The 27,557-nt window shown below is 42.6% G+C and overlaps 1 protein-coding gene across 1 annotated transcript in view; it reads left to right on the top strand.

Moving 5' to 3' along the window:
* The window catches only part of PKHD1 (PKHD1 ciliary IPT domain containing fibrocystin/polyductin), a 424,797-nt gene that overhangs the window by 23,458 nt on the left and 373,782 nt on the right, over positions 1–27,557 (top strand). The window contains exons 13-28 of the mRNA XM_076003302.1: positions 385–480; positions 3,259–3,400; positions 5,880–5,994; positions 6,940–7,218; positions 8,670–8,759; positions 8,857–8,947; positions 10,022–10,164; positions 11,567–11,697; positions 12,874–13,049; positions 14,780–14,918; positions 17,112–17,239; positions 19,531–19,715; positions 20,629–20,751; positions 21,994–22,099; positions 22,606–22,881; positions 26,100–26,230. Of these exons, the coding sequence (XP_075859417.1) occupies positions 385–480; positions 3,259–3,400; positions 5,880–5,994; positions 6,940–7,218; positions 8,670–8,759; positions 8,857–8,947; positions 10,022–10,164; positions 11,567–11,697; positions 12,874–13,049; positions 14,780–14,918; positions 17,112–17,239; positions 19,531–19,715; positions 20,629–20,751; positions 21,994–22,099; positions 22,606–22,881; positions 26,100–26,230 (2,351 nt within the window). The remainder of the gene's footprint in view (positions 1–384; positions 481–3,258; positions 3,401–5,879; positions 5,995–6,939; positions 7,219–8,669; positions 8,760–8,856; positions 8,948–10,021; positions 10,165–11,566; positions 11,698–12,873; positions 13,050–14,779; positions 14,919–17,111; positions 17,240–19,530; positions 19,716–20,628; positions 20,752–21,993; positions 22,100–22,605; positions 22,882–26,099; positions 26,231–27,557) is intronic.

Genomic DNA, 27,557 nt, shown 5'->3' on the forward strand with positions numbered 1-27,557 from the left:
CCTGTCTAGAACCTTTCGTCCAGCCAGGTGGGATGCTCCTTTAGTTGGTGACACCAAGGATGCAGGAGAGTGTCCTCGCTCTCATGTCATTCTTACCTCCCAAGCTCAGCTGAGTGGTTCAGTACGTCCCCAGGGAATGGCCTTGCATCATGTGGCTTTCTTAATGACTACTCTGAGCTGCCCTGTGCCCTGCCTTTCCTGGCCTCCTTCAATTGGGGTGACAACCTTTGCTATTAATAGCCTGTCCACATCCAGCCCTTTGCCGTAGAATAGGAGCCTGTCTACTTCAGTCTGGTCCTGCCATCAAATCTATAGATCTCTGATCTCTGTCTATATACCTACGTGTATATTACCTACATACATAAATATTTTTATTCTCCTTAGGCATTCCTTGTGATATCAGACATGCGTCTCCCAGGAAGATTGAATGCACCACTAGGGCTCCAGGAAAAGACGTGAGGCTCACTGCTCCTCAAGCAGGTAAGGAATTAACTGGGGCCGTTCAAAGAACTCTCTAGTTATATTTTTAATTGTGAGGGGCTGGGGAATAGAAATAAAAGTGTTTCGATTCTGTCTCAGATATCTGGTTAGCTCAGTGAGCTCTCGGCCCATGAAACCATTGTCAAGGCTTTCCTATCAGGAAGTCTCCTTGATTTATTCAGATGTTTAGTGACATTGCACTCCTAACCCCAGCCAGATGTATAGCCAGTGGGGTTCAGTGGAGACCAGGATCCAGAAAGCATAACGGCCCTCAAGACGTTGTTATAGTGACTGGAGGAAACCCCCAAACTGCCATCGGTTGGGTCAGTTGGGTGCCCATTGTCTGAGAAGACAGGAGCATTATGGCATGCTCTGCTAGGCTAATAACAGCAGCATTAGACAAGGGTGGAGAACGGGGCACAGTGGGGTGCATTTAAATGTTGTTTCTTCTCCCCTGTGGGCATCTCTCTGCTGCTTTGAAAAATAGGGATGTCCTGTGATGTTGCCACCAGTTTGTGCCTGAATTGGGCAGAAATGGAGGAGGCAAGGGAGCAGGTTTCTGCTTCACGGCAGCAAATTGAAAACACAGCATTGGAGCACTTTCCTGCTAAACATCAGAACTGAAGGCTCAGATGTAGTCAGGGATTAAGGGCGGTTAGCGTGTTACCCAGCCCGGAACCACAGGCTGCAGGTGTGTGCACGAGGGGTCCCCTCTAACGATTAAACTGCAGGCAGCGAGAGCCAACTCCAGAGGCTCTGCACTTACCAGGAAAGTTGCCTAATAGGGGAAGAAACCTTCCTAAAGAAAGGCCATTCAGGCGTGAAAATGCATGCCAAGCTTTTGCTTGAGAATTCTCCAGCTCCCAGATCTGCAGTTTTTATTCAGGGAAAGCTCCCATCCAAGGAAATAAAACCACTGAAACAAGTAATCGAGAGAGAAGGTGTGTTTCCTGGCAGGAAATGGAGAGATTGCTTTAGCTACTGGGGTAGTGCTAGGACAATTTCCTGAATGCCGCTGTTTCTGACAGTTAGTTAGTAATGTCCTTTATGAAGAGCTTTGGAAGTTTCTTCCGTGGAAGTAGGGCGAATGACTACGTAAAGCAGTGGTTCTCAACTGGGGGCGATTTTGGCCACCCCCCCAGAGGACATTTGGCAACCTCTAAAAACATTTTTGGCTGTTACAGTTGGGGTGGTGGTACCGACATCTAGTGGGAAGAAGCCAGGAATGCTGCTAAACATTCTGGAATGCACAGGGCAGCCGCTCACAGCAGTTACCCAGCCTCAAATGTCACCCGTGCTGAGGTCGAGAAATTCTGGTTTAAAGTACCATTCTTAGAATACGCTGCTATTTTTCTGCTTATTCCTTATCTACCTCTCCCTTTTAGGAACTATTGAGGAACAACAGTAGTCGTTCAATAAAAATTGCCATAGCTATTCTTTTTTTTTTTTTTTATTTCGGCATATTATGGGGGTACAGATTTTAAAGTTTCAATAAATGCCCATTTCCCCCCTTCCCCCCACAAGTCTGAGTCTCCAGCATGACCATCCCTCAGATGGTGCGCCTATCACTCGTTATGTATGTATATACCTGCCCCCCCTCCCCCCCTCCCCAATACTCTATTGCTGTAGTACCTATGTGTCCACTTAGGTGCTACTCAGTTAATACCAGTTTGCTGGAGAATATATCTGGTGCTTGTTTTTCCATTCTTGGGATACTTCACTTAGTAGTATGGGTTCCAGCTCTAACCAGGAAAATATAAGATGCGCTATATCACCATTGTTTCTTAGAGCTGAATAGTACTCCATGGTATACATATACCACATTTTATTAATCCATTCTTGGATTGATGGGCACTTGGGCTGTTTCCACAGCCTTGCGATTATGAATTTATTGAGCACTTTCAGGTTGTTTGTGAATGTGTACATATTTTCCCTTAGTCCTAGTGTATTGTCTGTATGTATTATTAGTCTCATTTTGATGCATGAGAAAATGAAGACACAAGGGCATTGAGCAATTTGCTCAAAACTACACATTCGGTAAGTGGCAGAGCTGGAGCCTGAACCCACGGCTAAAAGATTCCAGAGCTTTTACTCCCAACCCAAGTCAGTATCCAGTATTGGTTGTATCTGTGCCTTTGGCTTCAGGGTTTGCTTAATATAAAACACAAATTAATACAACATGATTTAAATGTCACATAATAGCAGCATGCCACATCAATGGCGCTGTGTGTTCAGGTCCACAAATTGAGGCCATGGCTCTTAAAAACTGTAAGGATTGCCAATTTTCTGGGAAAAGGAGGTTTTAGGGAATAGAATTCCCAGGCTGAACTGGACCTTAAAATATACCGAAGTCTGCTTCTGGCTTCAGGAATCAGAGAGACAAGTCACATCACAAGCACACAATCACATCGTCTTTATTTTCTTAACCACAGCATTTGTTTGCCCATTCACATTTTCTGCTGGACTTGGTTCTCTTCCCTGGGCATTCCCCTTAAAAAGGGCTTCCTACTCTCTGGTCCTCTGAGAATATCACTGCTTATTATTTCTTATCAAATCTCTTTCCAAGAAGCTAACTTCTACCCCAAGGAATGTGTTCTGCTTTCCAGAACGTTTGTATTATCTACAGAGCCTTTCGCATGACTACTCTGTCTGGCTCTCGGTTGACTCGCCTTTATAGATGGTACCTGCATTATCTTTCACTCTGTAATTTGAAACAAAGTGATCCCTCAATTGGGGAGCAAAGCATTGTGATGTTTATGAGACATACCTATCTTTCAGGCAATCGAGGTCTTCTGTTTGAAGTTGGAGATGCTGCTGATGGCTTGGCATTGACTGAAGCCACCCCTGGGTACAGGTGGCAGATTGTCCCTAATGCCAGTTCTCCATTTGGATTTTGGTCAAAGGAAGGACGACCTTTCAGGTATGTTGTAGGAAAAGTGGAAGTCCATATCAAAAGCATCTCTACTGGCCTAGGTGAGGTTAGGATGCAGATAAGGAAGGCAGTGGAATTTCCACGGGAGAATGTATAGCATTAGCCAATTCAACAACAATAGAGTTTTGACAATGTTCCTAACCAGTGTTGGTCATGCCAGTGACCTTTGTAAGTGCATAGACAAATTTCGATCAGTATGGAAAATTTATATTTTCTACAACTCAGTTAGTTTACAAGCTGCTTTGAAGATGACTGTCAATTGGAACATTGAGCTGAACAGAACAGGGTTAGGGTTAGAGTTAGGGTTGGGGTTAAGGTTAGACAGCGAAGTAAAACTTGCTGCAGGTACATGATTAAGAGGTGAGACTAACATCTCTCTGATGCTAAAGAAAGATAAGAGGATTTGCACTTCGGGCATATGAGGGAGCAAAGACCAGGCAGCAAACAGTTCTGTTGGAACGACCTTCCAGTGCTGAATGTCAATGTAATAGCTGCTATATAGCAGAGGAACCTCTTACGGGCTCTGTGAGACATTGTTTTCTGCAGTAGTGACTGCACTGTGATTGTGATTTTCCTGTTTAGAGTTGTTTTGCCTCTTTTTTGATCCTTTCCTTTCAAGGATGAAGTCACAATTTCTTCTTTTCCAAAGTGAGCTTAAAAATATAAAAAGTTTGAGAATTTCTTAGACACACTTTTTCCTTTGCATGTTCTCAGTGTGCATATTGAGGGGTGCATCCTGCACTGAGTGACAGATCTCTTTTCCCTTCAAAACCCTTCTCAGAGAGGCAGATTGTGACATCTGAGTGTGAATTTCAGCCAATCTGTGACCTTCTCCAAAGATTTTACCGTTTTAGATCTCAACCCAATTGTGCAATGAGAAGCTTTGCTCCCTGTTTAGAGCATTTCCGGCATTGAAGAAGCCAAGTAGGGATGATAACCTGTGAAAAGAAGAGTGTCTCCTGAAGCCTTTCTAAGTAGGCATTTAACTGCCAATTTATTATTTTAGTTTTTATTTTATTTTATTTTTTTGGAGGCAAGGTCTTGCTTTTTTGCCTTGGCTTGAGGACAGTGATAGGATCATAGCTTACAGCAACCTCAAACTCCTGGGCTCAAGCGATCCTCCTGCCTCAGCCTCCCGAGTAGCTGGGACTACAGGCATGCGCCACCATGCCCGGCTCATTTTTCTATTTTTTTGTAGAGCTGGGGTCTCGCTCTTGTTCAGGTTGGTCTTGAACTCCTGACCTCAAGTGATCCTCCTGCCTCAGCTTTCCTGAATGCTGGGATTACAGGTGTAAGTCACCCGTGCCCAGCCCAATTTTTGGTTTTAGAATGGTAGTAATTTGTGGTCCATTGTAGCACCTAATAATGCGTCTCTGTCATAGTTTTTGAGGACCATTAATAATGTTCAAAGGGAAACCTTTCAGCTACATTCAGTGTGTGTGATAATGTTAAGGGGTGAGTCATCTACCTCAAAAGACAAAAGAATATTTAACTTCTGTGGTAGGACTTGTAGGATGTGCCCCTTTAACTGCCATTTTGAGGAGCCACAAACCAGACAGTAACTAATTTTCCGTTCCCTCTGTCATTCGTCTCTTTAAAATCTAAAAAGTTTAAATTAAATAATTGGAATATTTATTTATTGAATGGTAAATTACTGTTATTATATTGACGAACCTTTATATTGTTCTTTTTTGAAACTATTTTAAATAAGAAATTCTCTCTAAAGGTAAAAATAACCTGTATACACTAAAGCAATATTTAAAAATGTAATGTTGATGATCTGAAGATTTAAAAAAATAAGAAATTATTCTTATTTATTTGGGTAGTTTAATCAGTTTCTTAACTATATCTACCTGTGATATTAGGTCACTGGAATTTATGTTAAACATTAAAAAAAGGAGTTTTTAAATGTTTTATAAAATTGCCTGAAATCATCTTCAAAATTGCATTTTATGGCTTTTCATTTGAAATTACTGACATTCAATTGATTCTTTTCTGTGGACCATAATTTTTTAATTGGGGAAAAAAAAACAACACACTCTCTGCAGGTGCTGAGGTCTCTGGTTAGGCCAATGCAAATTCTGATCAGTGATCTCTCTTTATTTCTAATAATGAGAATATTTGCTATTGATTGAGTTTCTCCCATGGCCCCGGGGCCTGTGCTGGCTATGTCAGGGGATTTCTCAGCTAAGCTTCCACGTGGTCCAAAGCCATGGCTTCAACATTCCCAGAGGTAACACAACTGCAAGGGGGTTTGTGGCCAGTGCAAAGGGGTGGATTGGGATATTGAGACCATGCAGGTGCTAGAGCTCTTTCTAGAATACTCTGGACTGTCATGTGGCATAAGAATCAGGTTTTTCTTCCTCATTACCATAAAGGAAAACAAAGGGCAAGGGCAGCCATGTGTTGGTTTACTGATTCAGACCTTGGTTACTCTTGTTGGATTCTGTGTTCTTCCAACTGACAGAGCACGGCTCAGTGGGTTCTTTGTGGCTCCAGAGACAAATAATTACACCTTCTGGATCCAGGCAGATGGCCAAGCTTCCTTGCATTTCAGCTGGTCAGAGGAACCAAGGACTAAGGTATTTACTTGCCTCTCGTTTTCCTTTTGGTTGTCTCCAGGCCTATAACCCCGAAGAAAGAAAGAACCACAGCTAAAGCTCTCATGTTCTACAGATAGCTATAACATGCCATTAGGTGACCAGGGACTTTAATTGTTGAAAAAGAATTTGGCTGGATGTGATGGCACCTACTGTTTATTGGGCATTTACTGTAAGCCAGGCATGATGCTACGTCTTTTATATACTTTGTCTCTCATCTTCACCATGTGTCTGTACATATGTATATTTTATATATATCTTTTCTAGATGAAGAAATTGAGGCTTAGAAGGACTATATGACCAATCCACTTGGATAGTAAGAGGCATATTCAGGATTCAAACCCAGATTTGTCTGGTTCCAAAAGTTATGCTTTTCCCACTCATTTTGGGTAGAGATATAGCCAGTTTATGTAGGACTCTCCCCATCCACTTTGACAGATAAGTAAAAGTAAAGGTGTCTTTAATAAGCAGAAAAAATTCACTTGTGCCATTGACATTCACTTGTGGATGACAATATTTTTTCTTGAATTATTAACATGCTTCTTTGAAGTTTGTTTGCTAGTTGGTGAGAGAAATGTCATAGATTTGGATGTGGTCAAGCTATGCCAGATCTCTCAAGGGCTTATGCTACTTTCTCCACAGCACCATGTAAACCTAGGGTTTTAGGTTGGGTGTATCTAGCCACATTTGACTACTATGCAATTGAGAGAGAGAGAGAGAGAGAGAGAGAGAGAGAGAGAGAGAGAGAGAGAGAGAGAGAGAGAGAGAGAGAAACAACTACAGGACCAAGAGCACTAGACTAACTTGTTGGAAAAGGCAGACCAGTTCAAAAACCTTTTGTTAGCAGCCATCCAGACACTTAGTGTTCAGGAAAGAGATGCCTAGAAGCTTCCCAGTGGTGATTCTGATATGCTTACTGGGGCACAGGTGACAGTGGCCTCCATCGGGATGGGCACTGTGGACTGGTTTGACTCCTGGGAGCAGAATGGGGGTGAAGGGCTCTGGCAACAGAAGACACCCAAGTTGGAGCTGTTGGGTGGAGCCAAGTACTACCTGGAAGCAGAGCATCATGGGATAGCCCCCAGCACGGGGATGAGAATTGGTGTCCAGATTCACAACACCTGGCTGAATCCTGATGTGGTCACCACTTACCTCCGGGAGAAGCACCAGATCCGAGCCCGAGCCCAGAAGCTTCCAGAAATACAGGTCTGTGTCTCTTCCCAGTTCTGTGAAACTGACCTCCGGAGGAATAAAGTCTTGCCTAGCGCAAGGACCACTGGCTGGGAGCCAGGGACCTGAGCTGTAATTATGACTCTGCTGCCAAAGAAATAGGATATCGATCTGACAGAGTGGGTGAAGATGTTGATTAAAAATGCAGTCTTATTATTGAGATTATGCTCCTCATTGACTTAGTTTTAGGAATTTAAGTTCTAAGTAAGTCTTCTTTCGGAAACTCATGTTTCTGAAACTTTATGTCTACCCCAGAGTAGACATAAAGTCCTTTAAAAACACACACACACACACACACACACACACACACACGTACATGACACTCCATATTTTTTTTTTTTTTTTACCTATTCAGGTCCTATTTCCCTATATGCTGCATTTTCTAAATCTACTTTGTGAAGGTCATGTCCTTTGGGTCTCTTAGTTGTTCCCCATATTTTTGTCGAACAATTTTGATATATTTTTTGTTGTTCACTATTTGGTGTACAAAGATAAATCGACATGAACTCTTCCCTCTAAAGCTTACAGTCTAACAGTAAAACAGGTACACAAATAACCTTAGGACAAAGTAGGAAATAACCAGTGATGTAGGAGATGAAAAGCTGCATAGATCTTACTCCACAGCAAAAGTGTAACGTGCTCCACAGGGAATGTGTTGGGAAGCAAAGCTTGGCATGCTAGGTGACTGTGTCTGCCTACCAGGCTACCCTTGGCCAGAAAGCAATTGGTGAGAAGGGCCAAAGGTGCATCCTTCAATGGCAACCTCTACATCCCATATTCTAAGAAGACAGGCACAAATAAATAGGGAGACAGATGTATATTATTCCAAGAAAAGTTCTCATTAGGTGATGACACTGTATTCTTCTGTATTCTTCAGAGTTTTCTAGAGGGATGGGAGTGCATTTAAACAATTGAAATTAGCCCTGGCGTGGTGGCTCACGCCTGTAATCCTAGCACTCTGGGCGGCCGAGACGGGAGGATTGCTTGAGCTCAGGAGTTCGAGACCAGCCTGAGCAAGAGCGAGATCCCCGTCTCTACTATAAATAGAAAGAAATTAGCCAAACAACTAAGAAAAGAAAAAATTAGCTGGGCATGGTGGCGCATGCCTGTAGTCCCAGCTACTCGGGAGGCTGAGGCAGGAGGATCGCTTGAGCCCAGGAGTTTGAGGTTGCTGTGAGCGAGGCTGATGCCATGGCACTCTAGCCCGGGCAACAAAGTGAGACTCTATCTCAGAAAAAAAAAAAGAAAAGAAAAAAAAGTTGAAAAAAAAAAAAAAGAAAAAGAAAAAAAAGAAAGAAAAAAAGTTGAGATTATAATTGAAAAAAAACCCCAGCAAGCTTAGGAAATACACCCTGTGTTCCTACATAGATTCTCTGGCTTAATTAGCACCATCATTTAGTCTTGCCTCTCTTGACTTTTTATTTTAGATGCTGAATGTGTCAGGCACTGGGCACTTTCTCCTTACTTGGGACAATGTTTCTAGTCAGCCAATCCCTGCAAATGCCACAGCCCATCAGGTGGGAAATTTCTTCAAATAATGGGGCTGGGGAGGAGCTTGGGGTGGTCATTATGCCCATGATATGAACTCCTGGGAATTTTTTTTTCTTTTTACAGATTCAAACAACCATTGAGCAGTTACTTGCAGTAAAATGCAAACTGGAACCCTTTTCGGCTAACATCCTACTCCGGCTTGGATTTGAACACGGTGCTGTCCCCCTTTTGACAAATTCTGGCCCTCTTTTCCAACATTGTCTTCTTTGTTTCCATAAAATGGAGACAATCTTCCTGTCCTCTCCAAGGTGCTAACAGCGTCAAATAGAAATAGGAAAAGTGAACTTGGATCCCAAGTGGCCAGGGGTTGTGGCTATGTGCTTGAGAGGGACACGCTTGGTGTGGGCGTCACTAGGAAGAAAAACCTTTCCTTCTGAGCTGGTGGTGGAGCGAAACACTGCCCAGAGACTTCCCACACGTTGGCAAAGGTTAAGGATATAGGTGAGAAACAGAGAAACAGCACCAGCTGTACAAATCTTATTTAAAATTGCATCTAAAGGAATTACTACAGAAGATAGTCTTAAATTCTTAAAATGCGACGGTGTGTTTTTTAAACTACCGTGTTTCCCCCAAAATAAGACCTACCCATAAAATAAGCCCTAGCAGGATTTCTAAGCATTTGCACAATGGAAGCCCTACCCCGAAAATAAGACCTAGTGATGGGCGTGGCTACGCAGCGCATCTGCACAACCCATGCATTTTGTCGCAGAGCGGTAAAGAAGATGAGCAGCCCTTCTCATCTGCCCCATCGTGACAGCTACTATCCCAGAGGTGACCGGAAAGGTGTGGGCAGCCCCACCAACAAGGTCGGCTCCCCCTGTCAGGTCCCGGCCATCCTGTGCGTGCTGCAAGCTGAGGCTTTGAGGGGAAAAGAACACATCCCCTGAAAATAAGCCCTAGGGTGTCTTCTTGAGGAAAAATAAATATAAGACCCTGTCTTATTTTCGGGGGAAAGACGGTACTAAGAAGAACTAAATTCTAGTTGACATTCCTTGTCTCTTTCCTTCTCGATAGTTTTTCATGTCCTGGAGCACAGAGAAGATGGGAATGGATTTTTGATGCTCTAGGGCAGACAGATGGGTTTCTCATAGCTGGGGGCGATAGCCACCTGAGCCCTGCCCAGCTCTCCCTTGGTGAAGCCACAACCCTTTCCCTGCACCCATGCTGGGAAGCTCTGTCCTGTTTAACATCCACGCTGTCTTTTTGTTTTTATCTGAATTGCATCCAGGCCTAGAAGTTTCCAGCTCTGATGGGGAGCTCACCAGTGGGTCAGAGCCTTTCTGTGGCAGGTTCAGCCTCTATCAGCCTCGACACCTTGTCCTGAAGCCCCCGGCTGCTCAAAAAGGCTATCGGCTAGATGAGTATACACACGTGAGTAGCAGCCCTGGCCCCATGTTTCCAGGCCAGGTGGGTAGGGAAGGATCGGTGTTATTCTCTGGGTTTGAGATGGAAAAAAACAGAAGCACAAAGAAGTGATTGCTGTGATTGGCCCAAGGCATTTGGGGCTGAGGATCTAGGTCTCTTAACTGCTGTTTCAAGTGTGGACACCGCTGGCCCCCACTTACACGTTGTTACCTGGAAATGCCTTTGTATTAGCCGTGAGACTTATGGGAGTTTTAATTTGCTCCAATATTTTTCTTCGATCTCTAAGAGAGTGCAGACTCTGTCGTCAGCCTATCTGGTTTTGAATCCTGACTCTATACCCTGTTTACCCTCAATGTCTTACTTAAGCACATTATGCCTTAGTTTACTTATCTGTAAAATGGGTAAAAATGTGGTCCACCTCTCAGGCCTGTGGTGAAGATGAAATGAGGTCATCTATCTATTAGATGATCTGCACGGAGGTCAGAACTCAGTGAAGGCTGGTTACTGTTATGGTAGTTATTTTTATTATTGATGGATTAAGTTGACCGACACATTCCTTGAAAACCTCTTGTATCCTTTGCTTCAATAGCTCTGCTGTTCTTTGTAAAACAAGTGCAGTTTGTTTGCCCATTGGGAACCAGAGTTTTGCTTGGGTGACAGAGTCCTTTCCTAGTCTGGCTGCAGTAAGAGTCGAGGCTAGACGCTTCAGGCCAAGGTCCCCTCCCATCTTCAGCCTCTCCTCTGCTGCAGGGGCACCCAGTGGGGGTGATTTTGCCCCTCATGGGAAAGTTGGCAATGTACAGAAGCATATCTGGTTGTCACAGCTGGGGAAGTGCCACTGGCATCTAGTGCACAGAAGCCAGGGATGCTGCTAAACATCCTATAAAGCACAACGAAGAATTATCAAGCCCTGAAAATGTCAATGGTGTTGAGGTTGAAAACTCCTGCTCTAAATTCTTCGTGTGCCAAACAACTTTGCACCTAACTGAATTAGAAACCAAGGATTCTGGGGAGTTAGAGTTGAAGGACTGAGGGTCAGAGAGGTTGAGTGACTTGCTCAAGATTGCACAGGTAATTGGGTTAGAACAGAAGTTTTCTCTACAATCCTCACTGCCATGCACAGTGGTAGGCATTTAAAAACTGTTGAATAACATTTTTTTTGGCCTCGGAAAAAGTGTTTTGTTGCATTTCCTCCCAGATTTATTGAGGGAAGTAAATAATAATTTACTCCAAATTATTTGTCTCCCCAGCTAGGCTGGTAAGCTCCGAGGGGTCAGGAACGGGACTGACTGTCTTTTGTAGCATGTGACAATGTTACAGGGATGCAGGGCCCTCATTACACATTGTTTGAGTGGCTGCTTCTTGCACTAATATTAATAGAACTGAAGGACTTATTTGGTGTCCATAGCTGTGTCTTGCATACAAAAGCCATGTGAATAAGATCCTGAAGGTGACGGTATCCTTCACAATCGGCTTTCACAACGTGGCACAGAAGAACGTCACCTGTGATTGGACTCTCACAAGCACCAGCCCCCAGAGGTAACTAATCAGGTGGGAATGATGCCAGCTGAGAGGAGTAGCTCTCCTGGGGACAGTGGCTTTCCTGAAGTACCAACAGTCCTATATTTGGGCCTCAGATCCTAAACCGGGACTTTGGACATCTTTTAGTTGACAAAAAAGTTTGACTCAAGAGCGGTTAGTTGTTAAGAATTATACTATACTTCCTAGAAGGAGTCTGACGTTTGTCAGAGAGATAGAGTCATAGAACATCATATTTGGGAGAGACTTTAGAGCAGTGGTCTCCATGCTTTTTGATGCCAGGGACTGGTTTTTATGGAAGGTGGTTTTTCCATGGACAGGGTGTGTGGTGGGGTCACCATCTCAGCTCCACCTCAGATCATCAGGCGTCAGGAGTTGGATTCTCACGGGGAAGCGTGCACCCCGGATCCCTTGCGTGTGCAGTTTGCAGTGGGGTTTGTGCTCCTATGAGGGTCTGATGCCCCCGCTGATCTGACGAGGGGTGGGAGGAGAGGTGGGGGTGGGGGTGTCCAGCGGTGATGCAAGCCATGGGGAGCGGCCGTGGGTTGCACGTGGTGCTTTGCTCACTGGCCACTTGCCACCTGCTGTGCAGCCTGGTTCCTGGTGGGCCTCAGACTGGTGCTGCTCTGCGGCCCAGGGGTTGGGGACCACAGCCATAGAGAACATTCTTGAGGAAAATCAGGGCCTCAAGTGTTTGCGATTCACCAAAATTCATTCTGCTAGTGACTGTGCAATAAGATTCAGGCGTCTTGTTCCCTTGCTTCGTTGTTCTCCCCACATATTTCTTACAGGTCTTATAAGAAGTGGTATTAAATCTAAATGAGTCTGATAATGTCCAGGAGTATCAATCTTCTCTGTGGTTAGAGCCCAACATATAATCTGCTTAAGACGCACAATCAAATTGCAATCTGAAAAGGCTGCTGACATTGAGTGTCATGAATGAATGCTTGACTCAGAATGTGACTCACTGGTGTTTTCTCAAACGCTGAGCTGAGCCCATCTTGGGTGGGATGTTTGTAACCATGGCACCCAAGACCACTGGGGTACAGGGGTTCACAGGGTGTCTTTCCTGGCTGCAGAGCCCTCGGGCCCCCAAGTTGGGGAACGAGGGCTGTGACATTAGAGGGCTACAGATGCTCACCGAGAGGCCCAGCTCCATCCTGCACTGTTTTCCAGCTGGGCCTTCACTTGCACCAACCTCTGGGAGACGTGTGTGGGTCGTTCCTGGGACGTCCAGCCTCCTCTGGCAAACTCCCCGGTGCTGGTTCATCGGATCGACCTTCTGCCCCAGGCTCAGGGGACGGGCCTGCTCTTTGTGGATGAGATTATTATTGCAGACACAAACGTAACAGGTGATCATCAAATCTGCTCTCCTCCACGGGTTTGTCAGGTGCCTACTCAAGCTTTCCTGCTGGGGGCCCCTGTTCTTTTAATGGGGAAGGGAACAGGTGATTCTCCAGCTTGCCCGCCTCGGTTCTAGAAAGCAGACGGGGTTGGGATGGCGTGCCTTTGCTTCTGTAGTTCTCTAGTTGGTCCTTTTTTCTCCTCAGTTTACCCCAATGATTGCTCTTGCTTCTGGTGCCTGTGCTCTTGCCCTAATGTTACCACTGTCTTGCTGGGAAGCCTTGGTTTTCTTATCAGTAAAATGGGTGTAATAAAGATCCCCCTTCATTGGATTACTGTGAAGATTAACCAACGTTCAATATAAAGCGCTCATTGCAAGTCCTGACCAGGGTAGGTGCTTACTAAATATAAGCAATTATGTTTATTATCATTATTGTTAGGCCAACAGGATTTCCCCAGCTCTCCATGAGTCCATATCTGTCACACCAAGGGCTAGGAGGAATACAGCAACATCTGGCCCCATAACTGGGCCGAAGGTCTGATTTATCGCCTTCAAGACAGGCTCAGTGAGATTGGTGGGTCACCAGATTCTCCAGAGAGTGCCCGTGTCCCTCCTGTCTATGCACACTCCTCCTCCCCATTGTCAGAGCTCAGGCCTGGCCCCTTCCTCCCGAAGTCTCCCGTGACCTGTCTTGAGCACAGTGGCCTCACCTGGCTGTGTTGCTCACTAGTCTTAGGGACAAAGTCCTCCTCAGGGGTCCTGCTGAGCTTGGCCGAGCATGACGTGCATGCACGGCCGAGACAGAGTGGTGCGGTTTGCTCTCAGCCCCTCCAAGCTTCCCACTTTTTGCTCATGTTTCCTTTTCTGTCAAATTCCTTGTGCCTTTGGGGCTCAGCTATCCTGTTTTTTTTTAAATAGTTTCTTTCTCCCTCCAAGGAGAAAGAACATGGTTTAGAACATGTGTAACTGTTCAGACTTGTACCTAAAACTGCAGAGCTGAGGGCAGGGGACCTTGGGGGTGGCTGGCAAGAGGAGCCTCTATCGCCCTGAAATTGCATCGTCTTTGCTCATCATCAAAATGCCACCTCTCAACTGTTTCAGCGGTTTAAGTGTTTTGGGGGGCATCTGGGTGATTGCTGTCATTGCAAACCCTGTTCAACCTGGTCCTGGCACTCGTAGGAAAGGACACTTCCAATGGCGTGCTGGGGTGACTGCCTGAATGTGTCAGTGCCTAAGACCACAGTGGCCTCTCTTAAAGCTTGCATTCTTCCTGCACATGTGCTCGCTCCACACTGTGGACCAGATGGCCCTGGTATGTGCCTCATGTGTTCAGTGTCCCCAAGAAAGATCAGCGGAACATTCCTAGAGTTGCTAGGCACTGAGGGAAGGAACGGGGGAAAGAACGGCAGTCTACACTGCACTAGATTATCTGTGTAGGGGTGCCTCCAAGAGCTAGGGAGTGACGTTTGGCTGGCTGGCGGCTTATTGAGCTTTGCTATGGAATCGGTCTTTGTCTCCTTAAATCATGACCTTGCGCTTTCTTTTTGGGAATAAACTGGATAGCGGGCCCTCCTGCCTCCCCTTCCCTTTGCTCTTGATGGCAGCAGGTAGGTAGGAATCCGTGCTTTGAGCGTGTCCTGAGATCTGAGTGGCTCAGCATGTCCAACTGGGATTGTCCACACAGCAAGTCTCTCACCTTGAGTCACTTGATAATCATCATTGCATCATTGGCTCTAGTTTCTCAAGCTGATTCCGGAACAGCTCGCCCAGGCGGGAATCTGGTGGAATCTGTCTCTGTGACTGGGTCCCCTCCAGTCTACAGTGTGGCCTCCTGGCTGGCCGGGTGTGGCACGGAGCTCCCGCTCATCACTGCACGGTAAGGGGTGATTTTGCACACCTGTCCCTCCTTAGGGTTGCTGGTTGGCCTTGGGGGACCAAGGAAAAGCTACCTGTTTTTGTCACTTAAAGCAATGTCCTCAGTCTTGAGAACGCAGCGCCAGACTCACCTGGAGGTCTTGTGAAAACACCAGTTGCTGGGCTCTACCCACGGAGTGAGTCTCTGATTCAGTAGGTTTGGGGCAGGGCTTGGCAATTTGCATTTTTAACGAGCTCCCTGGTGACACTGATTCTGGGAGACTGGCGACTGATTTTTAGTGAATTGGTTTAAAAATAGTTGTATTGCTGTTCGGAAGGTCACATTACAACTGTTTTCTGTTTTCATTCCATTCCCTATATATTAATTTTGTTGAAATCCTTTCAAGTGAAAAGAATTCTTCTAAGGAACATAAATAACTATTTCTAGGAACTTACCACCAGATGGCACTAGAGCCCCATAAGCATTGCTTCTCCTTGCTAAAACATTTCCAGCCACCGTTTACAAAGCAGTAACCAAGAATCAGGCTCTTCCAAGCTGCTGGATCACATGTGTGCTCTAATCTGTCCTTTTAATTTTTCGCTTAAACCCCAGTAGGATGGGAAGAATTGAGATACTCTGCCTTTTATATATGTATATGTATATATATGTGTGTATGTGTATGTATATACTGTATATGTGTTTATGTATATATCTGTATATAAAGTCATGACCCACATAGCAATATTTCTATCAATAATGGGATGAATTATAATATTTGTCTATAACATTTGCCATATATTTACTGTATCTTTTCTATGTTTGGATGTGTTTAGGTACGTAAATGTGTACAATTGTGTTACAATGGCCTGCAGTATTTAGTACAGTAACGTGCTGTACAGGTTTGTAGCCTAGGAGCAATAGGATATGCCCACATAGCCATATACCATTTAGGATATACCATATTGGCAGACTCTCAATGCCAAAGTTATTAACTCTAAAATGATAGAGGCTAATTTAGGTTACTCAGACTCACACTTGGAGTGATTCTGACAACCTTCCTTTCTGGGTCTCCTCAAAGCCCCCTTAGCTGCTTCTGGAAGCCTCTGTTCTAAGCCAGATGGGACAACCTTCAGACTAGGTTCTCCTAGATGTACACCTCAACCCAGGCAGTGCCACTCTGTTGATTTCTGTATGTTTGTTAAGTATGCTTATCAGTATGTAGTACTTAAATATTGGGGGCCTATTTTATAAAGGCACTAATCCCATTCATGAAGCCTCCACCCTCAAGACCTAATCACCCCCAGTAAGGCCTTACCTCCTAATGCCATCATCTTGGGGGTTAAGATTTCAATGTATAAATTATGGAGCTACACAAATATTTACACCATAGCAATGACTGAACAGTATTCCATCTCATGGTGTGTCACTTTTTATTGGAACCACTTGTCATATTAAAAACAGGATTGGGCAGGCAGTGTGTTTGTACACAGGAACTAGATAAGACTTGGCTAGCTGGAGTGACCATGTTTCAGCTAAGTATACCAGGCGAGAAGCCTCTGTGGATCAGGGCACACTGACTTTTTGTTTGCATATGCAGATGGGGCTCCAGAAAAACAAGTTCTTGCTCAACTCTGTTTCAGAACCAGAGCTGATTCTGGATCCCTGTGCTCCCAAGATCATTGTAGGGTGAAGGGTGGAGCACTCTTAAAGAATCCTAGTATTTGACTGGCCACGGTGGCTCATGCCTGTAATCCTAGCACTTTGGGAGGCCAAGGCAGGAGGATCACTTGAGGTCAGGAGTTTGAGACCAGCAAGAACAAGACCTCATGTCTACAAGAAATAGAAAATTAGCTGGACGTCATGGTGCATGCCTGTAGTCTCAACTACTTAGGGGGCTGAGGCAGGAGGATTGCTTGAGTTTGCTTGCAGTGAGCTATGATGACACCACTGTACTCTAGCCGCGGTGACAGGGAGAGACCTTTTCTCAAAATAAAATAAATAAAAACAAAACAAGACAAAAAGAATCCTAATATTTATACTACACTTTTTCTGCTGTGGCAACAGAGGGACACTCAATATTTGGAAGTTTGAGCTCATAGCCTAGAACCATGGGGGAGGGGGTGTGCCCTGGTCTTTGAAATGGGACTATATTCTGTGTGGATTAGCACTTCTTGATGGTACTGGGGTTCATTCTTTGTTTCTGACCTGCCTCAGCTCTGTGCCCATGGAAGGAACAGAAGAAGGATCTGGACTGGTCCAGTTGGCAACACAGAGACTACAGAGGACAAGTCCACCTTTAGGAGGACACTTTCGCATCCAACTTTCTAATGCAGTGATTCCTGGTAAAGGGGCAACTGGGGGTAGAACACTTCTCATTTACGTGCTGAGGGGCCTTCCTTCCTAGGCAAGCAGCATCCTGCGAGGTTGTCAGATAGGGTGACAGTCTTAAAGCTACTTTGTTTTCCAAGTGTCTGAAACGACCTTCTTAAAATTAAAGATCTTGAACAGGACTTATTGTTAATACTACCCCAACCTTTAATTTTGTAGATGTGGAAACAGAGTGGGATTAGCTTCCTGGGACTTTTGTATTAAATTGCCATAAGTTGGTGACTTGAAACAACAAAACTTTATTTCCTCCACGTTCTGGAGGCCAGAAGTCCAAAATCAAGTTGTTGTCAGGGCCACACTCCCTCCTAAGGCTCTTGGGAAGGATCTGTTTCCTGCCTCATCCAGTTTCTGGTGGCAGCACTCCAACCTCTGCCTCCGCAGTTCCGTGGGCTGCCTCCGTGGGCTCTTCCTCTTCTATCTCAAAATTTCCTCTTCCTCTATCTTATAAGGATACATATGATTGCATTTAGGTACTACTTGGATAATCCACAATAAACTCCTTCTCTTAAGACCCTTAACCACATCTTTTTCACATAAAGCAATATTCATTCTTGCATTTTACAAGAAGGTAGCATTCATATATTCTGGGGATTAGGACATTGATATGTCTTTTGGGGGGGTCCCTCATTCAGCCAACTACACTGACACTTGTACAAAGGTCATGCAAATAAGTGATGGCAGGGTTAAGATGTGAACATAGGTATTTGATTTTGAGGTCAGTCCTCTTCTCTCTAGAGTATTTTAGGCCAACATCCATGGTAGTCATGGTCCTTTGGAGTCAAACTCAATGGTGCCACCATATGCTGTCTAGGATTTTAGTGTTCACAGCAAACGTAGAAGAGCTTTCAGATGCAATTGGAGCAGTGTTCGTAAATCTGCAAGAATACACACATTTCACAAAGAATGAGGATGAGTAACAGTGATATGCTACTTGTTTGGGGGGAAACATGGGGAATCAGAGGGAAGTGCAGGAGAACTCCAGAGTAAACATTGAACTCCATGTAAAAATTGGTACATGGTTCAAAATTCTTTTGCCCTCCTAAGCAGAAAGATGCTGGGCTTGCAAAGGATCTTCTCGGGTGGGAGGAACTGAGTGATGTTCTTACTACAATTGGGCAACTTAGGAAAATTTGAAGGCCCCTAGGCGTTTGGAGTCTGATAAGTGGGTTAATAAATGGCAACACTGCCCTTCCTGTGTGAGGTCCATTACTGTGCTATGTTCCTTTTCTCATGAACAAGAGCTCATCTGTAGAGAGACTTCTGCTACCCTGTTCCATTGCCCATGATCCTCACATTACTGCCTGTCAAACAACTGGGGAAAGTCGGCCTAACCTGGCCTTTGGGAATGGGAATGGGTCTGAAATTGTTTGTACATGTAGAGACATGTATTTTAAAGGGATGAGAATTTTTTTTGCACCCTAGAAATACAGTGATGTTTTATTAACCCTTTGGGGCAGTATGGAATTTAAGAAGAAAGGTCTTGAGAAGGTGGAGGGCAACCTGGGTTTTAATCTAAACCTGTCTGACTGGGTTGGCAGGCTTCTGAATATCACTGGGTTTCATTTTCTTCATCTCTAAAGTAGGCATTAGGGTACCCAAATGATCCGCCTCACAGGGCTTCGGGGAGCAGCTAACGAAATGGAAACTTTTGGTAAAGCATGAGGCAGGGTTCAAACACAGTGTTGTTATTTCTCTGTGGGGATGTGGAATGGGGAAGCAGGTGGTTGGGCTTAAAGAAAATTCTAATAGAGAAACCAAAGTTAAATGCCAACATTCCTCAGCTGGGTTGGCTAAGTTTTTATGGGTGTCAGCTGCTGTAGGCCTCCCCCACGCCCTGTGAAAAGTGGCCAACTTTTGTCTGTTCACTGGGACAGCTAAATTTTTCCAGGGAAAGTCTAATATTTAATTAGACGTTCAGGCATTACAAGGGTGTCTGAAGTTTACATGTTGAGTTGACAATCAGTTGGTTTTGTCTGACATGACTGAGCTCTCTGCTTGCTATGTGATTTGACACTGATGAGAGATATTATGATGTAAAAAATGGGTATCTCCTTGCATTTGGCTTAGGGGAAAAATGGTTTAACTAGGGTCGGGGTTCTCTCGAAGCTGTGTTTTGACCTTGAGGGTCCCCTGCAAATTTGGTAGGCATCCTGGTATTTTATTCTCTGTTATCTTTGGTGAGGAAACCCTGTCAGGTGGATTAATTAGTGTCTTGTGTTTTCTGCTTCAAAACCTTCTCTCACAGATGTCCCTGTGAACATTTCTGCTAGTGACCTTCACAAGCTCTTGCAGGACAATGCTGATGACCTCACATCCAGATACCTCAACGCCAGTGACTTCTCTGTGAAGGAGGATCTCAGCTCTTGCTACGAACATGTGTGGACCCTGTCCTGGTCCACTCAGATTGGGGATTTGCCCAATTTTATCAGGGTATGTATGGCATCCCTGTTAGTGGGTATAGATTTGGTGCCTTGGAGAAATTTTGTAAAAAAAGAAAAATTAGAATTATATGAATGAAAACCGTCATGAATTATTCATTTTGTTGGAACAGTCAAGTAAAGGAATTCTGTGATCTTTACTCCTAAAAGTTTTCAACACATAATTTGTATCTCGTATCCCTGATAAAGCAATTTAAACCCAACATGTCCTTTCCCAATGCAGTGTAAGTAGAGAATTTGTTGGTCAGTGTCCACCATACAATAATTCTACATCTGTTATTGGATAATTTAAGCAGATGTGATTGACTTGGATTATCATGGGAGCAGATGGCATAGCAGAAGGAAGTTTAGAAAAGAATTTGCTGTCTTTGGATAATGATGAAACCAGATGCTCTTGCATATTTAGGGTTTTAAAAAATAATCTAATGATCATTTAGCATTTGGTTATTATAAAGTGAAGATCGAAATGAAATTTTTTCCCAGTTATATGGTATTATGAGTCATCTGGTTTTGAAACGAAATACTGGTGTGGAGATGGAGGGAGGGTAGGAGATCTTGGTGTTATAGTACTGTTTCCTTACATTTTATTTTAATATCTTGGACTTCAAACATATAAAACAGAGATGCACAGAGAAGCAAAACATCTGAAGGCTTAGAGAGAAGATTGGTCTGTTGTGCCTCCTTTGGCAACTCTACTTGCAAATAAATCTCTCTCTGATCCACTGGGGCTTCCATTAGCCATTACTTACTGTGAAGTGTCTAGATTTCAATTCTCTCACTTCGCTTTCACTTTCTAGCTGTCTGATGATCTCAAACACAATGTGAAAAGGCCCCCTATCATGTGTTTTAATCAAGATTAGATTTCTGTTCCATGACAGAATTTACCAGAAATGTAACCATCTCAGGTCTCTGATGGAAATCTTACTGGAGTGAATCCTATTGCAACTGCTCGTGTGGTATATGATGGTGGAGTTTTTCTTGGCCCTATATTTGGAGACATGTTAGCTACGGTCAACCAGCACACGCAGGTGAGCATGGATGAGCCACTGTAAGCACAAGTATTAGTTTCAAGCCTAACTCCGCCTCCAACTGCTTCGTAACATAGGCCAATTGATTTAGCTCCCAAGGGTCATTTTTACAATCTGTGAAACAGGAGTAATTAATGGCTGTACTCTTTCTACTTCTACAGGGTATGTAAAGTACCATGAAAACATAAATGCTTTGTAACCACAACATCTTATTATAATTAGAGATACTATTGTTATGGCGCAAAAAAATTAGAGAACCTCTATAGCTAAATATGTTTTATGCCTCCACACAGTGGTATTGGAAAGTAAATGAGCTAAGTCATTCTTTTTGTTTTTAAAATGTCCTTTTCTCTTTCCCATCTTCCCATATTCCTGTTAGAGGTCATCTGCTTTTCAGAAAGTTTAAAAATATAAAACAATAAAGAATAATATAATCAACACAGGGGTACTCAATCTGACAATTGTCATCAACATTTTGACATATTTATAATTTTTGTTTTTATGGAAAAAATAAAATATTTATAGATAAAATTGAAATGTTCTTTATCAACCATGGTGTTCCAATACTTCTTCCACTTGTAAGGAAACACTATCATAAATATAGTGTGTATGCCCTTAATCCATTTTTTATATGTAGAGAATCAATTGAGTCATATCTTTTTCACCTTTCTCATTTCCAAGTATTGTTTAAGTTCTAATGGATTAGCATTAGTTCTAGTGAAAGGGAGAGACATATAGTCTCTTCTTAGGGGCCTACCTATTAGGACAAAAAAAGACTTTAAACCAAATGTCCACAAACACTCTAGTCTTAAGTTATATATTCATGTATTGTTGGTGGAAGGAAAGTTCTTATTTCATTGGTCTTCACTAGCAAAGAAAAGACTTTTCACATGAAGTGGGTACCTGGTTGGAAATACAGAGTGATAAGAAGTCTTTGTGCAGGTTAAGTTTCTAAAATTTATTTCTATGGACAGAGAGGAAATTTACTCAAGATGGAGCATATTTAATTGCAGAAATGGGTTTCAGCACATCCACCGTCATTCTTTTTTCTTAAAAAAGCATCATGTGTTTTGAGCCATTCATTGCAATTTAAGATTAATTACTGGAGAAATAGAAGAAAGGAAAGAGAATAAGTGAATCACGAACACATTTTAGCTTGGGGAATCCTCACAAGTACTTTACTAATACCTTTGTGCATATGAAATGCATACATTAAAACATTATATTTTTGCCATTTTTCAGGTGGTTGTGCAAGTGAATGACATACCAGCTCATTGTAGAAGTTCCTGTTCTTTCCAGTACCTCCAAGAGTCAACTCCCTGGGTCCACTCTGTGTGGTGTTCTCCGGGTATGACTTGTGACTTAAACTGAGATGGGCACGGACTTTAGACTCAGTGATTTTGTTAGAGGCCATGTCACTGGTGATGGGTGGGTAGAAGATCCCTCAGTTCATTAGGTGGAAGTTGAGTGATGCAGCAGAAAGTGTATTTTTTGGTCCATCTGAGGGATGTAGTCATGGCTTGAAATGGAAAACAAGTAGATTTTTGATGACTTAAAATGTTTTGTTCTTTGTCCCTTGTTTTGAAATAGTCTTTATTTTGATCTTCTTTTCTCTCTCTCTTTTTTTAATTAAGCAGCCATTCCTCATTACTAGGTTGAGAAAATTTAAGATGGGGGCTGTGTACTACAATAATAAAGGCAGATGTCCAATTTTGAGTCAGTATTCAATTACCTGAATTTTGGGAGGGGAAGGTGAGAGGGAATGAACATTTGATGTTAGAGAGAGATCTCTTAAATGGAATGATTTCACTGAGCGATGATGATTTTGTTTCTTAATGTTTTTCCTCCTTTAAGATGGTGACGTCAACCTACTGGTTTATATCACCGGCACTGGTTTCTCTGGTGACTCCCAGTCCTTGCAGGTTAGAGTGAACCAAACGAGTTGCAAAGTTATTTTCTCAAACCAAACGACTGTGGTCTGTCGGACTGACCTGCTACCTGTCGGAGTGCATCGGATCTCGATGTTGGTGAGACCCTCTGGTCTTGCTGTCAATGCCAGTGGAGAAGGTCTCTTCCTGAGCGTGGAACCTAGACTGGATGCTGTGGAACCTTCCAGAGCTGCAGAGATTGGTAATCTGGGGAGGGCCTGGCAATGGATCTGACCCTGTGAAGCTAGCGTTCTTGCTGATAGCAATCTAGTCCTGCCGTGTAATAAATTCCATATCCACTATGATTGGCAGCTTTTTGTTTTCTGAGATCAGCACTTCGTCTAATGAGCAACAGACATTTGAGCCCTTAAGTGAATTCACTTGTCATATAAAGGATTATAGTTTGGCTGTGGTGTCAGATGTAATTGGGTTAGTTACTGAGTCACCAGGTCCATCTGGCCTAGTGGAAACAACACTGGATTGGGAGTTATAGGACATGTGCCTGGGTTTTAATCCTACCACAAGTCAGATGTGTGACCTAGAAGTTGCAGTTACTTCTATGGGTCCTACTTAGTTTTCTAATAATGATGATGATCGCCACAGTTTCATTTATTGAGTACCTCTTCTAAGTATTCACACTTCACCCTAAATGCTTACAACTGCCCAAAGGATGGAATTATTATCCACATTTTTAAGATGAGATAATGGTGGTTTTAAAAGGAAAGTGACTTTCCCAGAGTTTCATATGGAAAGACATGGAGATATCGTGAACATGAGAACTGTTTGACACTTGGGATCTTGCTGCTTCTGTGTTTAAGGTTGTCTAAATTATAGAATGGCCTAATGATGCTTGACTTGTAGGTTACCTAGATCTGAGTGAAATTAAAATGAGCCAGCAGATGGGAAAGTCCCGTTAAAAGTTAAAACATTTGAAAAATGTCCAGTACAGGCCTTGCCCACCCACTAGGGACTTTGTACATAGCTGATATTTATAAATGTGTCTTTTCACTGATGTACATTGGGTACTTGGTACTTGGTTAGCATGCAAAGCCAACTGCCGTTTGAGTAATGGGGAATACAGAGGGCAGTGGGTCTTGTTAACATGACCCCGTGGATTGGGTCTTAGTTCGGTGGAAAATCAGAAATCTCTCCATGACTTGCTGCTTTTGGAGAGACACAACCAGTTCAAAATAACCCAGCCAGATTGCAAGAATCATCTCAAGAATACTCATGCATATGTTTGCTAATGTATAAATTTTGGAGCATAAAACTCCTGTCCTTAACGCTTTGGATTTTTGTCATTGTTTATTCTGGTGGCCAGAGGACCACAGCTTAGAACATATTTATTTTTTCTTTCTTTCTTTTTTTTTAAGACACAGTGTTGCTCTGTTGCCTGGGCTAGAGTAAAAATATATTTTATTTTATTTTTATTTATTTATTTATTTTTGAGACAGAGTCTCACTTTGTTGCCTAGGCTAGAGTGAGTGCCGTGGCGTCAGCCTAGCTCACAGCAACCTCAAATTCCCGGGCTCAAGCAATCCTGCTGCCTCAGCCTCCCTAGTAGCTGGGACTACAGGCATGTGCCACCATGCCCAGCTAATTTTTTCTATATATTTCTTTCTATTTTATAGTAGAAATGGGGTCTCACTCTTGCTCAGGCTGGTTTTGAACTCCTGACCTCAAGCAATCCGCCCACCTCGGCCTCCCAGAGTGCTAGGATTATAGGCGTGAGCCACCATGCCCGGTCCATGTTTCCTTTTAAATAACTTTCTTTTTTATTCTTAAATACTTGATAAATTTGGAATTTATTTTGATTATGGATGTGAGGTAGAAGTTCAGACTTAATTTTTTCAGTGCTATTTGCTTATTTTACTTACTAAATAAATAATTCATCTTTTTTGCACTTACATGAAATGCCATATTTATTAAATCCTATGACCCCGTATTTATCTGCATTTTTCTGTGGACTTCCTATTTTGTTCCATTTATCTGTCTATCTGTGCATGTTCTATTATTACATTTTAATTATAATATATTGAATATTTATAAGATATTTTAATGTCTTACAGAAGACCTTTTTTACTCTTATTTTCTAAATTTTGTTTTCTGGCTATTTTATTGTTTATTTTTCATTAAACTTTAGAATCATTTTGTCTAATTTGAATAAAAATCCTGTTTGTATGTTTGTATTTTTATTGGTATTACATTGATGCTTTAATTTAATTTACAAAGACATGTCACCTTCATGATATTCACTCTTTTTGTCCATATATTGTAGTTTTCTTATCTAAATTTTAATCCATCTAAATTATTTAGCAGCATTTCAAAGTCTTTTTCAATTTTTATTTATCTTCTTAAATTCTTTTTTGGAGGGGCGTCAGGTTTGTTTCCAGATATTGTATCTCTTAGTTTGCTATTGTATATTGCTTTTTCCATTTTATTCTCTAACTTTGTAGTCTATTGTAGTCTTGCTCTGACTCTTCAAGGCAAGTTACAGATTTAACTTCAGGGTATTATTCCACCCAGTCACACTGTCCCCAAAGGTTTTTTTATCAGGTTGTTTAAGTTCCTATTTCTGTCCCTGATAAACCTGGAGAAGTTAATCTTGCTTCTGTAGCCCTCCCCACTCTCAAGGGATACAAAGCTGTCTTTGGTGCCTCTCTTGTGTAACCTTCCAGGGAGATGGCAGACTAGAATCATTTCCCTCGTTATGAATAGGTGCCTTTTTTGATCATTAGCCAGACCAAGGGCTGCTCCTTCAAACAGGAAAGTGTGCCGTGATCTCAGCGGGATTGGAGGCATCTTCCTTCTTACCGATGTCTGCAGTGAGGAAGGGGGTTTCTGTGGCTGTTCTTTGGTGATCAGCAGAGAGATCCTGATGGCAGTGGCTGGTGACACCAGTCATTTCTGTGCCATCAAGGTGACTAGAACCTGGTATGTGTGGTACCGACATCACAAAGCTGAGAGGGATGATACAATCATTTAGAGATTAGGAAAATGGGGACCAGTCAGCTCAGGGACAACACTGCAATGACCTGCTTTAAGTGGCAGAGCAATCTGCAGCCCTGGCTCTGGGCCACTGCTCTCTCTACCATAGTGCTCTCTAACGCTTTTCTCAGGGAAAAAAAAATACATTTTAGCATTGGCAGGAATGATATTTTAGAATCTAGAGCAGAAGGAGTTTTCAGACTGTCTACTTTACTGTTCTGACTCACGGCAGTCCTGTGTCACTATTTCTGCCTCTCTGTAAGACAGTTTGTATGCTACCTTCAGTCTTTTTTCTGCAGCTTGAGCATTGCCTTGTGTTTTGACTAAATGGTTTCATATTTTAATTTCATTTTGGCTCTCTCGTGGATAATTGATTTTTTTGTCTGTGTACATGGCAGTGGATCCTATATGAAAATGCTGTTTTTGTTACAGGAGGGCTCTGGGCCACCATCCGAGGTTCCAGTTTGGAAGGTGTTAGCCTGGTGTTGTTTGGATCTCAGTCTTGTGCCATCAATGCCACCGCAAGCAATTCACGAAGAATTCAATGCAGAGTTCCACCCAGGGTAAGTGGATTCCTTTGGCATCTCCTTCTCTTAGGGTGGGAAACAATTATTAACACAAGGCTTTCAACAACTCACGTCTTGGAACGAAATTAACTGATGTAAACCTCTCATCATGACACTATGTTTGCATTATTTATATTTGTCTGTTTTGCTATGAAGTGGGAAACTGACCCCACTAATGGAGCTTGTAATTAATATCAGTTAATTCCTTTACAAAGAATGCAACCAGACACTTCCTGTCCACACTCTCAGTGCTCATTAGTGCCACAGAATAAATACATTTATCTAGTGTACATTCTGTATGTTGGTTTGCAGCACTTATATATCTTAAAGTCTCTTTTATCTCTTAAGCAAACAGTAAATATTAATAACTTAGTTTTCACTAGCAATTTTTTTTTCTAGCATGAATGTGAATGGTGGAGCATAGAAACTTCTAGAATGTTTTGTTCCTGTGACATATATTCTTAGTTATTCCCCACTGCATACTTTTTCCCTTAAAAACAAGTTCCTGAGCTCTTTCTTTCTTTGCAGTTAGTGCTCTCTCATGGCCTATTAAGGAATTTGAGTCTGGGCCCTTCCCTGGTACTGTTGGTGAGCGTGACACTCTGCAGTTGAGCTCTCTATTCAGAGTTGACTTTAACATCATCAACATTCCTAGCACACCCACGATCCCCAAAGATGGCTGTCTACTGAACAAATAAAGATTCCCTAGAAGATAGGTTTCAGAATATTCTTTGATCACTGGTCCTATATTTTTATCTCATCAAATTTCTTAACTATTATGAAAAGCTAGCTTTTCTATGTACAATACATGAAATTCCAATGTATGGTTGTACTGTGTACAACCAAATTCCAATGTATGGTTGAATTTGTTTATTCTCTACAGGCATCCCAAAAGTCACCATGCATAGGGAAAATGGAAAATTGTAGCTAAATGTACCTTTACTTACAAAACATTCATTATAAAATTTTTCCTTTGTATGGAGACTTTTGGGACATCCTGGGTTATTGGGCATTTAGATAATTTCTAAATTTTCCCTGTTGTGAACAACACAGCTTTGATCATCCTAATTACTATATTTTGAGGCACATTTATTTTCTCAGGATAAATTAATCTAAATTATAAAACTTTTTATATGTAATATCTAGTTGTCTGAAATTCCTTTTCAGTGTATACTCCCACCATCACTGTGCAAGTGTCTGGTTTTGGGTAGTTTGGTCTACACTGGGTATTATCACTTTGATATATATTTACCATCTAATGGGTAAGATATATATGTTTGGATTTCTTTTATCAGAGAGGATAAACATTAAAAAAGTTAACTTT

This window comes from Microcebus murinus, chromosome 5 (assembly GCF_040939455.1).
Source record: "Microcebus murinus isolate Inina chromosome 5, M.murinus_Inina_mat1.0, whole genome shotgun sequence".
Classification (NCBI taxonomy): Eukaryota; Metazoa; Chordata; class Mammalia; order Primates; family Cheirogaleidae; genus Microcebus; species Microcebus murinus.